Genomic DNA, 15488 nt, shown 5'->3' on the forward strand with positions numbered 1-15488 from the left:
CGAAATCCTTCCGGTGGTACTTTGATGGTTTAATCTCGTGAATGTCCAGTAGCACAGAAAATTAGGGTCATGAGCCTATATTATTGAACTGCGCCTGTTGACAAATTTTTGCATGCAAAATTCGCAGGCCGCGCTGTATGAGCAGAAAAAAAACCTGCCATACTTCTCAGAAACTATTAAGTAGACAAAATGTGATTAGGGTCCATTCCTTGTTTCCTTATATGTGCGCGCGCTAAAAAGTACCAGACGAGAAATGACTTAGAAAGTGCTGAGATTTAATGGAAATTAAACAAGGAGCAATTTTTAGAGAAAGCTGCGGTCCCAAAGTCTCTTGCGCATAAGTGCTGCTAACCAACTTGCTCTTCATTTTCATTAGCTCAAGCGAGGTAGTGCCCTCAGCAACACAACTGCTTGTTGTGTTGCTGGGGGCACTATCACAACTTATTGCGCGGCTATACAAGGAGTTACCAGAAATGTCTAGTTTGCAGTAGCCATCTAGTAAATGATTTTTCTGCTAATAATATGATAACAAGATTTTTGACTTCATAGTTTTACCATGCGGCATATGAGGAAAAGATAAGACAGTACGTTTAAGAGGGAGACGGTGTACAAAAATCACAGGTAGTAAGGAAATTGAGGACACTGGACAAGTCCAAAGGTAGCCATGAAGTCCGGTCTCGTGTAAAAAGTTCAGCTGCGACCTGCAGTGGTGGTCTTCTTGCACCCACTGGTTGAAGTTAGCGTCACTAAGTACGCTATGCTTAAGAGCGAGAGAGAGAGAGAGAGATAGATAGATAGAGAGAGAGAGAGAGAGAGAGAGAGAGAGAGAGAGAGAGAGAGAGAGAGAGAGAGAGAGAGAGAGAAACTTTATTTTGAAACCTGTGTCCAACGGACTGCTCGGCTTTTTGGTTAGGTTACAGGGACTATAGTTCTGGCTATAGTCCTGGCTGTCTGTAGTTTTGGCGTGTTTTTGATGTGGTTCACAAGCGTGGTCTAATAGAGCTCTTCAAGCTCCTTAGGCGGTGTGACCTATGCCTCACAGCAAGTAGGGATAGATGTCAGGGTGCTTTGTATGTTTGAGCATTTCCAGAGGATGTGTTCATTGTTGGGGTATTGGTCGCAGTGTGAGCATTTTGGTGTGCCTGGAAGCCCGTCTATGTAGTGTTGTATGTGTTGTGTTGGTAGCGTGCCGGTTTGTGCTCGTCGAATGAGGACAGCGTCAGGGCGGGCGAATTTTCTGGGGTAGGGGAGGGCGGTTCTCTGGTCTCTGACGTCCCGTATGTACTTTCTACGAGTCTGATGCATTTCTCGGCGGTGCTCTTTTGGGTCATAGAAGCGATGCGAGGGTATCGGAGTGCCCGGATTATAGAGAGAAGAACTGGCTAAGGCTTGGGCCTGCTCATTCCCCTTTACACCTGCGTGTCCAGGGACCCATATCAAAGTAGTATGAAGCTCGGGGTGGTTACGTGTGATGCTGGCGAGTGTGTAGCGCACGTGGGGGTACATGTGATTCTCTCGTAGATTGCGAATTGCCGATTTAAGAGTATCGCCACTTAGTGCACACGGAAGCGGCTGGGGGCATTTTGTTTCTGGCTTGCAGTGTTGCCATCTCTCAACAAAACCACCGCCGGTTGTGACCGGCAGAGTGCGACCGGCCGCTCTAGCGCCCGCGCAGCAGAGAGAGAGAGGAGAGGCGCCCATATGTAAAGAAGTATCACGTGCTGCCAACCGACCGATGAAAATCTTCGCGGCACATAACAATGAAAGAAAAGCTTGCCGATATTCTAAAACCGTTATTTAGGGCCGCTAGTTGAAGACACCCGGTTTATCCCACTACTTAGCGCAGTGCCCCCAGCTGTCCTTGTTCCTGTGCACGTCCACAAGAGATGCTTGACATCCGCTTTATCCGCCGGATGTTCAATAACAGAAACACCTAATGCATACAGAGGAGTCGATCCCACAACGTGGTTGGCTTTGGCTTTAGATTCAGTGATAAAAATTAACTATGTCTCTCCAAATGCCTTTTTAGTGCGGCTAGTACTTTGGCTTTTGTAGGGAAGGCACGGAACAGGGACAAAGCGGGACAGGGTCGTACTCGATGTTTACCGGAGGCCGCTATATTTAATAAGACAAGCAGCGTGGTTGTTTGTAAACCAGCAGTAAGGTTTATGCAAATCACTTGCAGGTGTAGAGATATTTGAAAGCTAAACAACCGTTAGTTTGATGCCGGGAATCTTGCATACTTTTCAAAAATAGTATTTTTGTTCTTTTTCACACAGGTACCTGTTTCAAGTTCGCTGTCTTATGACATTCCACAAGTATCCAATGGACGTCCAGCATTGCCACTTCAAAGTTTCACTGCGTAAGTTATTTGCGTGCACTCGCTGCGCTCTATTTACACTCAATTCTGTTCGGCATGTTTGTGAACACGACATCACACTGCCTTGGTCACAGCCATGACTGCTTTCTTTCCAGAAGAAATCGAATAAACAAGACCAAGTGTCACACAGAGACTGATTGGGATATCAAAGCAGGCCTTTACAAGTCCTGGGTAAACCTTATATTTCAGTTAGGATTGCGAAGTAAACAAGGTTCGATAGGTTACCAACATGCTGTTAAGTGGAAATAGGTACAATAGTCTCGTGCATTGTGTTAAACAATGCAAAAAAAATGTTTTAAATGTAGCTTCGATCCTCACGCGGGAGCCTTGTTCACAACCGTCACTGTGGACAACGTTAGAAAACCGGTCGGCGAGTCATCCTGATAAGACGTCGGCATGTCGTCAATCTCTCTCAACAGCTTAACAGGGTCAAAGTGTGATCTCTGCTGTTTGTTCCAGTGGCCACGCCCAACTGGATCGCGGAACTGTCCTGGCAGAGCGTTGGGGAAAACGAAGGAGAGGACGGTGCCGTCGAATTTGTCGACAGAATCGAACCTCTGCAGTTCCGCATCAAGCGCCCAAAGGTGCACCGTTACAGCGAAAACTTCATGGGAGGTGCGTATTATACGTGCCTTCCCGACGAACTCGTAGTTTACCAACATTCCCACAACGTTTTTAGTGCGCAAGCATTCAATCTCAGATGTCCCAAAAAGCAGTGTCAGATGTCCTATAAAGCGGCACAAGAGAACGCCTCGAGGCTATGCCTAGAAAAAGAATAAAACAAAAAAAGACTCATTCGCTCGACAACGCCTGGGTAAGCGTAGAATTGGCCCCGCTCCGTCATGTCTAGGAATGCAGCATGCAATCACGGATGTCACCCAAAAAATAAAAATAAAGGAAGTTCCACGCCTGGAAATCTGCCGAAATAGCGGTGCTGACTTCGGCACGCTGTAGGCCACCTCCCACCGGGGAGGGGGTTTCTCAAAACACCACTCGCCGTGGTACGTACGATCGTGATACATTCAAATGCGAACAACGGAGCGCGTGGCTTTCAGTACATGCCGCGCATCCTGGTGGCGGGCCACGCATGCGCAATAGCAACAAGTTACGAGGGCTCGCGACCAGCCTTGGTATGGAAAGCAGATTGGCTTTTCTCATTTGCTGGCCGCTCAACACAAAATAAAACGAATAAACAAAGGACTATAACTGCGTGCGCGGTTTTCACTCAGCGCAGCGACGAATTTAGATATGGCTCGCGTGAGCAGGCCCTGAACGCGGCGGGAAGACGAACCACGTGTTCACACGCCGAACGATCGTTTTTCAATAGCAAGGCTGGACACGTACTTTGGTAACTTGTTCGCACTGCGCATGTGCGCCTCGTCACTACGATACTGAAAGCCACACGCTCCGTTGGTCGTATTTCAGTGCATGAGGATTGTACACCATCGAAGCTAACCCAAATAAGCCTGGTAGTTTATCGGTGCATATGTAGGGGCGGACGTGTGCTGCGCGCGCGAGAGCCGAGATCTCGCACTGGACGGCCGCCCAGGTGGTGGCGCTATCTGTCGGTCCAGCGGGATACCTTTGCCTGCACGGCCATCGAGGCGGTGGCGCCATCTGTCGGCCCGGCAGGGTAACTTCGCCTCACGTGACGGACATCAATGAATATTGCAAGCCCCTAAACAGCTCCAGTCTTAAAAAAAAAAACCGGCCCGCATCTTCCCACGGGGGGAACTCGAGTAAATGCGTCGCAGAGTGGTGGGGGTATCGCGTGAATGTTGCGTAATTGGGTATGGTTTGGGAATGCTTAATTGTTATTTCGTCTTTATTATTCTTATTCATTTAATGAAGCAGAAGCGAAGGCCAGGAGTGTAAAGTTCGAGTCTTTCTTTGTTGCTTGGTGCCGTCAAGCAAAGCGTCAAGTCAAGCGAAAGCCAAGCAAAGACGCCCTTGACTGAATTCCGAACGCGTGCTCCGCCGCTTATATACACACCGTCCCCGTTCGAGGGAGAGGAGTACGGGGGAGAGACGCGCATGCGCACACTTCCGTACACAAGCGCGCGAACTTTCCACGCACCCACCACACCGTTATCACGTGTACACGCCGTGCCGCCGTTACTGTTGAGTGCGACGCAGCGCACGGGTGGCTACGACGCATGCGCGCACAGACGCGCTCCCCCCGCACCGCCGCAGCTGTTGTTGAGAGCGACGGAGCGCATGGGGTACACGCGCTCCTCCCGCACCGCCGCACCTGTTGTTGAGAGCGACGGAGCGCATGGGGTACACGCGCTCCTCCCGCACCGTCGCACCTGTTGTTGAGAGCGTGTGGACGGCGCCGACGCCGAAGCGCGACATCGTGCGACGAAGAAATGCTCCGCATTAAAAATCACTGTGAGAAGAGGACGCGGGCATGGGTCGGCCGCACGTTACTTCTTCGCAGCCTCACACAGTGGCGCAGCAGTCCTCAGCGAGCCTCGACGTTCTGCGCATAGCACCACCGCCGCTTTATATGCCGGCGCTGCGGCCGCTTCTGCTCCGCTGAGGGCTGATTGTTTTACGGAAGTCTTGATCAGTGTCTGAAGAACACGTCCAAATACATCTTCGATAAACCTCACCGAGGCGCTTTGGGACGCACCGGTGCGCCTTTTTATCCTCGATAAACCACACCGGTGTGCACCATCTGTCCTCGATGAACCGGGGTGCACCATCGCGGGCAATTTTAAATGCAGAGCATTTTAGTAACTCACGATGTCACCCGCGTTGGCGTCCGTAGTCCGCATCACTACGTAGTCCGCACCCTACACTATATAAAGAAATAATACCTTCCGGCGCCAGGTTTCGATCCCACGACTCTGCGGGCGGAACGCAAGGTGCACGGCACTTTACCGACTGCTCCACGGAGCCGACACAGAATGGAAGATTACGCACGCGCCTTAAGCCCGTTTTCTTTTGAGTCCGACAGAGCACAACATGGTCCGGCTGGGCCTGTCGTGCTCTGTCGGGGGGGCCCTGTCGGGCCAAGTTGGACGCCGAGGTCGAATTCGCTCGGCGAGCGAATTGTCCGGCTGGAGCCGTCCGGCTGGGCCGTCCGGCTGGAGTTGGCTCCGCCCATCGGCCTTCGGCAACATGGCGGCGGCGACCTGCGGGGACGGTGTACGTCGCACAACTTGATTGTGATATCAAAAACGACAACGACTTGCAGAAGTTACGACAGACCACCCCGGTCCTCAGTCGGTACTGCGATACGCGTTTATCGTTCGTCTACTTCAAATGGTCGCGCTTTGTGTGGAGCCGAGGCAGAAAAGGCACCAGTACCAGCGTCTGCAGAGTGGTGCGCCGTGTTTTCGTTCTCTATCAAGTGTGTAGAGATACGCTCGTCGCGCTCATCGCTAGCGCGAGACGATTGATAAGTCCAAATTCATCGTGGCCCCGCTCTCGCGCGCTCCAAGCTGTCAAGGTCTGTCTCCGCGCTTGGATCATCGATAACGTTCAAAATATGGTCACTGTGAGTGAAAGCAACGCGCAGTGGCGGTCAGCGCTTGTGTACAGTGCAAGTTTTTCATATCAATTGTGTACGCCGTGCTGTTATCTGTTTGATGTGTCGAAGTTCGGCTCTCGCGATCAGCCGTGTGTGGTGCGTCGCAGTTCTCCCGGAGTTGAATGTGTGTCTGTGAAGCTGCGGCGCCGCTAGCTCCGATACTGCAAGAAACACATCGCAACCGAGGGGTGCACCTTTTACATAACTTTCCCGTTGTATATCTGCGCAGTTGGTAGCGATGTGTGGCGGTGTTTGTGCGTTTTGAAATGTGAGGGTGTTCCCAGTGCTTTAGTGCCGCTGGTGGACTGCAGCGTTCCCAAACCAGCGTCGTGAGTGCTCCGCTAGTTCGCCTATTCTAGTGGCCGCGTGATGTGGTGGCAAGTGTGCTTTGTGCAGCAACTGCAGTGTGTGTCCAGGCTGTGCTTTTTTTTTCGCGTTCAGCACTGCCTGGTTACGTGATGTGTGCTTCATGTGAGATGCTGCTTCCGTTTGGGACTAGTTTTCGTGGTCATTTCACTTGCAGCTGTTGCTTGTTTACGTATGCCGCATATATGCGCTAGGTAAAGCTTCCATGCACCACTATCCGAAAAAGTGCCTTTACTAATGAAGCACATGGTTATTGTAATGTAATCATGCAGTCATGACATATTCCTGTGAGTAGTGTTTACACACCGGGTTCACAAAATGGTTTCTATCATAAACCTTTTCAAATGCCCATTTACGCTTTTGTTATAGTTGTTTGCTTTAAGCCACACCAAAGTTGGCTGTGTTGTGGTCTTCCCTGAACTCTTTATTAAAATGCCAGCACTGTCAATCATCAGTGAACATTCTGAAAGCGGAGTTGGGGGTAATTCGTGTTCCGTGGGCGGCACACGTGACTTCTTTTGAGAATCCCTTTTTGCTCCCAACATATCCAGTATCGTTCAGCTTGATTAAGCTCGTCGGATATGAGGGGTCCCAATTTGCTGCTTTGTTGTTTGGTTCTGGCGATGAACTGAAAAACCCGAGCTGTGACTCTGATTAGCTTTAAGATTTTGCCGTAGTGTTCCAGATCGATCACGCCCGACTCAGTAGGTGGCGATGTTGCCGCTGGCAATGATCTTGTTTTCTTCCTTTCCCCTAGTTCGATTTCATCGTATATCGCTTTCGGAACCACTCATTCCCAATATGCATGCGGGACAAATCCACAGTGCTTTGCTCCGCTACTGTGCGTTTTTGGCCAGCTGCATGGCTGGGATGTCGCGAGCTAGATTTTCTCTTCCCGGATAATGTCTACATACGCACTTGTTCGCGAGGCGTTGAATTTTAGTGACTCAGTTGCGTGTGAACTGCTTCCAGCGGCCAACATCTTCATGAATCCAATAGAGTGCTGTTGTTGAATCTGTCCGTAGGTAGATGTTTGATGGCTGTTGCTTGAGGGCTTCCAAAATATAGCCACACAATCGACCAGCGAGCAGGCATGCCGTCAGTTCCAGTCTCGCCAGTGTAATTTCCTTGCCTGGTGCAACCCTTTGTTTGCTTACCAGAGTTGTCGATCTTGTACCGTTTTCCCCTCCAGGGTGAGGTAGGCAACTGCCTCATATGGCATTGGACGGGTATCAGCAGAAATGTGAAAGCAGTCCGTCCTCCCTCCATTTGTTTGCGACCTGTAGTACCGGGGTACTTGAACCTCAGGGAGATAGGGAGTCCGTCTAGCTACCTTCCAGGCCGCCGTGCTGTTGGTAGGTAGCGTGTTGAAGTCGATGTTTTTACGCCACACTTCGTGGAACAGGACCTTGGCATGGACAATGAAAAAAGAAAGCCCCCCCCCCCTCCCCCTCCCTTCCCAGTGGTTCATGTTGAACCTCAGCGCAAATGACAAGACGCAGTACGATAGCAACAGGACACACGAAGCGCTGCTTTGTCATGTTGTTTACGCTAGGGTTCAACATGCTTACCAACACTTCCAAGTTTTCACGTTGCGCCCTAGTGGGTCACATATCCACGCCGTTGTTTGTAGCATGGGCCAATTTGTGAATGGTTCTATGCCATGAATACAATCCATACATAGAGCGAATGTTAAGTGGTCGGCACACGGGTCCCACGTACGTCGCAAAACCTTCAGCACACCCGACAAATAACCGAGATGCAAGGTAGCCCGGGAGTCACGTTGAAATCACTGGAATAGCATTTTACTGCTTCAAACATTTCAGTGGCATTTTTGTACAGCTTCACGGCAGCTTTCTCGCTTCCAGCTCCTGTGAGCACGTCATCCGTGTATGTCTCACAGTTTGAGGGTACTGCTCTTTGTTTAAGTGGTGTTGAAGCATTTCGGGAAGTAGAAATGGGTTAGCCATCACTCTGAAAGGGATGCGGGTCATACAGCAAGTCAAAACTGGTGAAAGTGGTACACCCGGTTTTGGTATTGCTTGAAACCACAGGAAACGCAATGCACCTTTGTCCACCGGTTTTATGCCAACCTTTAATAATGTTTGTTTGATATCCAACCCTTGCGCCACTTGGTGTCTTCGGGAGTTCAGCAATAGGGTGTATGCACTGGGCTTTTGGCCGTGCAGCAATGCTACCTACACGACAGCCCCGACACCATATCCACAGTTGCATTCTGCCGTGCAGGCAGCATGTTTCCCGATGCAAAACGTGGTTTGCGGCGTGGTGTTGGTAAGAACGTTCGCGTGGGTTTGCGAATGCCTTGTCACAAGGAGTAGTCAGCATTGTTTTTTTTCGAAATTTCGGACTGTGCTGTGCACACTTCTGCAACCGCAGATCCGAAAGCAGGCCGCACAACAAAAGCAAGCGTTTCGCTTTTTTTTTCTGTTTTGAAGCAGTAGCTAGAGCAGTGCTTGAAGACGATCTGACTTCAGGCAACGAATTCGCAAAGAAGCTATCGATGATGGGTTTAATCAGTACCGAATCAGGCGTGCCCATTTTATTTGAGGTGGAGACGACGGCCGTCAAAGCTTTCACCTCATACCTTGCACATGCTTGTAACACGATGTGTTAAGGTAGCCGGTATACTTTATCAATGAGGCTAACCCGATGTGCATCCAGCCGCAGCCTTGTCTACTTCCAGTGTTTTTAGGTGAATACGTGTACATGAAATGCAACCTTTTTTCAGGTAATTGTGGGCATCCAACTCTTTTGTCGTCTTCGAGTGCTCTTTAATGACCAAGCGCGTTCTGTGCTTATGCACTAAAGCTTGACGTTGGCTATACAATTTGACTACTTCAAGAAAGGCGCAGAGATGAAGACTTATGGATTGGCAAACTAGAGCAATATGGTTTGTCGCTTGTCTCTGCGCTGTTTTTGCAGTATTCAAAGTGTGTTACATAATCTTGCTTTGCTTATAATTTCCACCTTGTCTACATAAAAAAAAAACACTTGAAAACTATCGGTCGAATCTTTGTCGACGTGGCTGCACCTAATTTTATATACATATGTCGCGATTGCTTCCACCCAGAACCTCTGCGTAATTGCTCACCATCATTGGGAGCTTAGGTAGACGTCAGTCATACGTTCAACACACCAGAACACTGTTGCCAGAGCACCTCACCGTATCTCGCACTCCCCAAGAAGCGCGCAGCATGCCTGGGTGGCTCGGTAAAGCCAGTGCCTCGTCCCGCACGCCGCCACCATATCAAATATTGTTGCAGCTTTGGGTGAAAATTTTCCTGACTCGAGACACGGTCCTTTGAAGCAACCCAAAAATAAGAAAATCATTGCATGGGGATCACACGGAGATAGTGCAAAGTGGACTACGTTATCAGCGCCTGTCCAACGGTTAGACAGGTGCGGACAGCGGTGCAGAGAGCACTGCGCAATGTTTCAAGCATGTGACAAAGTGTGAGGTGAAAGCTTCAAGGCCCGTCGTTTCCACTTGGAACGAAACAGGGGCAACAGATTCAGTACTGATTAGTCCCATTATCGATAACTTCATTGTAAATTTGTAGCATAAAGGCGGACTGTCGTCAAGCGTTGCTCTATCCTTGGCTCCAAAGCAGCAAAAAAAAAAAAGAGCGACACGCTTGCTTTTGCCATGCGGCCTGCTTCGGATCTTCGGTTGTAGCAAGCGTGCACAGCACAGTCTGGAATTTCGACGCAAAAACAATGCTGACTACTACTTGTAACAAGGCATTCGCAAATACACAAATCGCTCGAAAAAAAAAACGCTGTCCACATGAACATTCTTGCCAACACCACACTGCGAACCACATTTCACATCGGGAACGCCTCGGCCCATGCGGCAAAATGCAACCGTGCAGATGGAATCGGTGCAGCTAAGCAAATAGCACCACCACGCATTCGAAAGCCCATTGCATACACCGATAGACTGACTAAATCGGAGGTCAGGTTCAGTCCACTTTCAAAGTTGTTGAAATATTTCGGTGAGTTACTGTGTGATGAAACGTCAAAAACCATCTGAAGCTTGGGAGAGTAACGTGCAACAGCCTAGTGCAGCATGTAGTAAACGGCATCAGCTTCACTCGTACTTTCCGTAAGTTTTGCTATCCCTAGCTGGTTGTAGTTTCTGATCACAGCGTCGGTAGTCCTGACACAATTCTGGGAAGTTTAGAAAGTGCCTTATCAAGTGGTATAGTGACATTGGCTTCCAAGGAAGCTCCTTCTTCTAATGTCCATCCATTTATTTGATGGTCCCGCCAAACACAGAAAAATACAATAGAGGCGTGGAAATTTCTGAAATTTCAAACACTTTGCGAATGCTGTTTGCTATTCGATTTGCAGTGCACTTTTATCATTCAAAGTGCTGAATGTTTTCCAGTATTGAAAATTTGGGAATAATTGAGCAGTAAAAGTTGGCTTTGCCGCATGACATTCAAATTTTCTAGCTTCACTGCATGGCATGCCCTCTTTCGTTGACTTTTTGCGTGACGCTGAAGTTGTGCAAAAAAGCTTAACACACGGTCATACTATCACACTTAAAAATAAATGAACAACTGTATACCAACTGGTAGAGGTTTCAGAAGTGTCAAAGGCGGTGGCGGTCAAGACCATTGCTAATGACATCGAGGTTTTCCTGGCTTTAACGCACCATTTGCTCACTTCTCATTTTTCTTCCACTCAGTTTTTATGTGTACCAACTTTCAGCCTTTTGTCCACCTGCTTGAGGGTCTAGCTTCATTCAACAGCAGAAGATCAAAAAATAAACTAAAAAATCACTCCACAAAGTGAACACCCTCTTCCAAAACTCTTATGCAGAGGCTGGACGGGCTGCAGAATGCAGAACGCCCTTACTCTATGAAAGAGAACATGCGTCATTTCTTGTGCTACTGCACGCAGCATGCAACCCAACACGAAACAGCGAAAAGAACTCTTGTGCGATTGCTACGAAAAAACTTTTCAGAACTGAATCACTTTTGTGAACTGTAGCAGTCATGATGACACTGCGCTACGGACAAAGGCTCTAGATTGGTCGACGTTCTATAACTTTGAGATCCTGAGATCTGTTATCCTACTACTGCCATTTTTTCAAATGTTCCTGATTTATTTCATTCTCCCTCTTATTCATTGTTTCTACGTACTCTTTCCAGATTTTTTTTTCATTTACTGTGTTCACCCTATCTGACGCAGCAAGCAACACCATTTGTGGAGCTAATGTCTTCAGTATTCATTTCCCAAATCATTTATCTAACATCACTATCATCATCTGGAAGGCTTCCGCGCAATTACAGCTTTCAGCCCCATTTCATGCAGCAATGGCCTCGGTCTGCCTTACGTGGTTCTTCCACTACACCATCCCTGTTGCACTAAGCTCATGTGCTTGCGCTTTGTGCATAAAGTAACCGACAGGTATCCTGAGCTCGAGAATGCCTAGATTGGGCTGTGTGTTGACTTGCCATTCTAGGTGCAGAGGCACAAATGAACGGGTGTAGCACTTTTGTCTTCTGTCTGGCGCCAAGCGTTGGGAGAAGTGGAAAAGGGCACTAGAACGGTCTGAAGCTGACTGTTTTAGCTGTGATTGTAAGAGCATTTGATTTTATGAGGAGTACTTTGATGGTATTGGCATTATAGTAACTTGCAGCTTTATTGGCAGCGGGCATGTGTTTTTGCAAAAATATAAAGCAAGGCGCTGCAAATGAACTGTGTTTTCTACCTCTCAACTGGTTACATTGATTTGATTGATTATGGGGTTTAATGCACCAAAGCTACACTTGGACTATGAGGTGCGCCGTATTGAAGTACTCTGGATTTATTTTGACCTCCTAAATATCTTTAAAATATGGCAAAATCTCGACATGAGCATTTTTGCTTTTTGCCTTTATGGTCGGGTCCCAGTCAGGCTGCACGTCCAATCAAAGCTCCTTTGGAGTTTCTTCGGAGCACAGAACTGGACAAAGTTTTGTCATTGAAAATTTTGGCCGCATCAAAAGACATCTTGTCGTCTTCACGTTTTATTTTGTTTGTTTGTTTTTCTTCTCTCATTTAGCGTAGCGAGCCAGCCCGACGGCTCGGCTAACATCGCTGGTCTCCATTAAAGTTATTCTCTCTCTCTCTCTAAGCCATTGTATTGGTGTTGAGTGCATAGAATTTTTACTGATTGCAAGAACATAGTGTATGTGATGATGCTCAAGTATCAATTTATATTTAGGGAACCCAGGAGAAGAAAAATATGAATGGTGCAAAATGAAAGGGTTCAACATGCATGAGACTACTTGATCATTACGAGTTGTGTGCCTATCGATGAAATGTCAATAAACCGTGCTGCAGTTTAGCGTCATCTAGTGCTGATTTTTTTTTTTCAAGTCTGCATAAACTCAACTTATTGTTGTATGTAGTGTTGTTCACTTAACCTTGTGTGTTTCAATTCTGTAATACTTAGTACATTTGGTAGCATTAAACAAAGGAACTCTTTTTGCTGTGCCTTTACTTGCCTAACTTTGGCCGAAAAAGGCTTCATTTCAAAACAGAAGACCGTGTTATAAGTGGAAATTACGGAAATGAACTAGATCTTGGTAACTCATTGAGGCATCACTGCTCTTAACAAAACGTAGCCAGCTTTGTTATATAACTAAGGCTTATTAATTCATGTATCTATAAATCTCTGGGGCCTATCTGTTTTTGTACATAGCTGTCTTGTTTTGAAATAAAATTATATCGGCGAGTTTTATTTTGTGTGGGGTATACACGTCGTGTTCTGCTGTGAGTCTTCTGCAATTAGTGTGAAGCCAATTTTTCTTCAGCACCTCCAGCTGCCCTTGTCACTAATTTTTTACATTTTTATTGAAGTGCGTACTGCGAACCAGAGGCCCAAGAAGGAAGGGCATAAAGGTGTGAACAAGATCATAGATACCAGCAGTTCAGGATACAACATGTGGCAGCAATGAGAAAGAACAAAAGGTTAAAATAAACTAAACATTTGCTTCTATGTATTCAAATTAATTAAGACATATGTTCAGGCGTATTTTTCCAGTCGATAATACATGTGGGAAAAAAAATTTCAACCGGTGTGTAGAACGGGTGAAAGAATGAAAATGGTAATGATTAATATTATTTTGAAGTATGTCGTGGTCTTGTATCTAGGCCAAGTTTGTAGCATAACAACAGCAAAAAATTTAAGGCATTAAGATTTCTTTTTTCCCTAGTGTTTCAATCGCACCAGTTTGCATGATCTCATTAACAGAATCCGTGTGCCCATAGTTAGAATTCTGAACAGTGAACAAATGTAAGATGCAAAAACTTTCTCCTTGACTAATATTCTAATTCCATAAGCTTATATGACCTCACAAAGAGAATTTGTGCAATTATATTTAGAATAAATAAAGTCAACAGCCTTTCGTAGAGCCTTTTCAACCAATTCGATATTATTTCCTCTATAGGGGTCTGAGACGGTGCAGGCATACTGAAGTTTCTATGAAATTAAAGTAGGGTACAAAAGTAACCTATCTTTTGCTGGTGTATCGGCGAGTTTATGCTTTATAAAACCGACTTCATGACAAGATGAGGAAACATTGGTTTTTATATGTGACTTCAGCTCAAGTTGCTAATTTATACAATAGCTAGACGAGTACATTTCTGAGCTTCGGGCAAGTTTTCCTGAAAAAGGGTAAAAAAGTGTGAGTGGACTCTTTTTGTTGATTATATGAAGGGAGACTGCAGTCATCCGGTTTTAACCCCGTAGCCTACACATGACTCCAGGAGGGGATATTATAAGAAATAGTGAAATTGCCAGCATATAGCGAAATCTGTCTAGGCTCATTTACAATGGAAATAATTCATTACAGAAAATTTAAAGGAAACACCAAGGGCACTACCATGGGGACCATTAGAAGTAGGAGGAGAGTGTCAGCTATTCACTCCAATCCGATGAACAAGCAGTAACCCAGGCTGCAAGAAAGGAGCGGGGAGGGTGGGAGGCAATATGTGAATTGATTTTTTGAAATTAATTTGGTCAGACGGCTGGTACCCCCAGTAAGCGCAGGTGGCGGGACTGGCCTGCTCCTGTGAGGGATAAAAAAAAAATTCCATTCTGCTGTATGAATTGCTCATGCGTTCTGGTATATGGCCACCATATGCAGACGTGTACGGACGCCTGCTTTTACAAACCCCGGACCAGGTTCTAAGCCTGTGCTAATTTGCAAACAAAATCTGTAGTGTCGGAATCAGCATAATTAACTGTAAACAAATGTACTTGAAACATGCAGCAAAGCGTTAAATGTGCCTAGATGTGTTTTCTGTGGAAGTTATTAGTAAAACTGTTGACCTGGATGGGAGCCTTCGTACAGTCGTCCAGAAAAGGTAATCTCGTTGTAGAACACAAAGGTCAAAGCCCGCATCGCCATTAAAAAAAAAAAAAGAAAACACTGCGGCGACGGTCGGTGGAACTATTCTGGTTTTTGCCAGTTCCTAAATACGATCGCTGACTGTCGTAGTTCCACAGGCGTAATCGCAAAATGAGTATTCCCATACCAAAATTTTGTACCCTGCGTCGCAGAATTTAAAATACCAGTGCTCATTGCAATTGACGAAAGAAGCGCTAACATTTGCCGCAACGACGCAAATAGACAGCCCGTGCGCACCGTATCAGAATGCGATGCGCTGAACGGTCGAGAGCTTGTTTCTGCGTAATCACAGAGCGCTGCTATACGTACGTGGACGCATGTTACATTGCTGGGAGAGCGATTATGCTTCAAAGAACAGTCTTGCCGCATGAGATTCGGAAAAACGGGAAGATTTTGCGCCGTCGCCGCTTCATAATCTAAGCCAGAGTGACCCTGCCCGAGCCAAGCTGCAGCATCGCCGGGCATGCACTGGTTTATGGGAAGCTCTCCAATGCGCTTGCGTCTACATAGACGTTACGGCTGCAGGCTGATTAAGTCTAGTGAGATCAACATTCGCGCCATGCTGAGGAAAATAAACTCAAATTTTCTCAAATGACCACAATAGCTGTTTGAGCGTAAACAAAAAGTACTATAAGGTCGGACGAACCAATCACAATATTCGATTCAAGTGACGTGTTTGGCCCGACACTGCTGTCGGGGTCCTGCTCCCGAACGCAAAAGAAAACGGCCGCCTTAGAGCGACGACGTCAGAGCTTTAACTTTGTTTTTGGTTGAC

At 46.9% G+C, this 15488-nt stretch overlaps 1 protein-coding gene across 1 annotated transcript in view; it reads left to right on the forward strand.

Moving 5' to 3' along the window:
- Window positions 1-15488, forward strand: part of LOC144138933 (glycine receptor subunit alpha-2-like) — a 53460-nt gene that overhangs the window by 14827 nt on the left and 23145 nt on the right. Inside the window, exons 5-6 of the mRNA XM_077671449.1 lie at window positions 2280-2362; window positions 2840-2995. Of these exons, the coding sequence (XP_077527575.1) occupies window positions 2280-2362; window positions 2840-2995 (239 nt within the window). The remainder of the gene's footprint in view (window positions 1-2279; window positions 2363-2839; window positions 2996-15488) is intronic.

This window comes from Haemaphysalis longicornis, unplaced genomic scaffold (assembly GCF_048455015.1).
Source record: "Haemaphysalis longicornis isolate Haplotype H1 unplaced genomic scaffold, Haemaphysalis longicornis Haplotype H1 scaffold_5, whole genome shotgun sequence".
Classification (NCBI taxonomy): Eukaryota; Metazoa; Arthropoda; class Arachnida; order Ixodida; family Ixodidae; genus Haemaphysalis; species Haemaphysalis longicornis.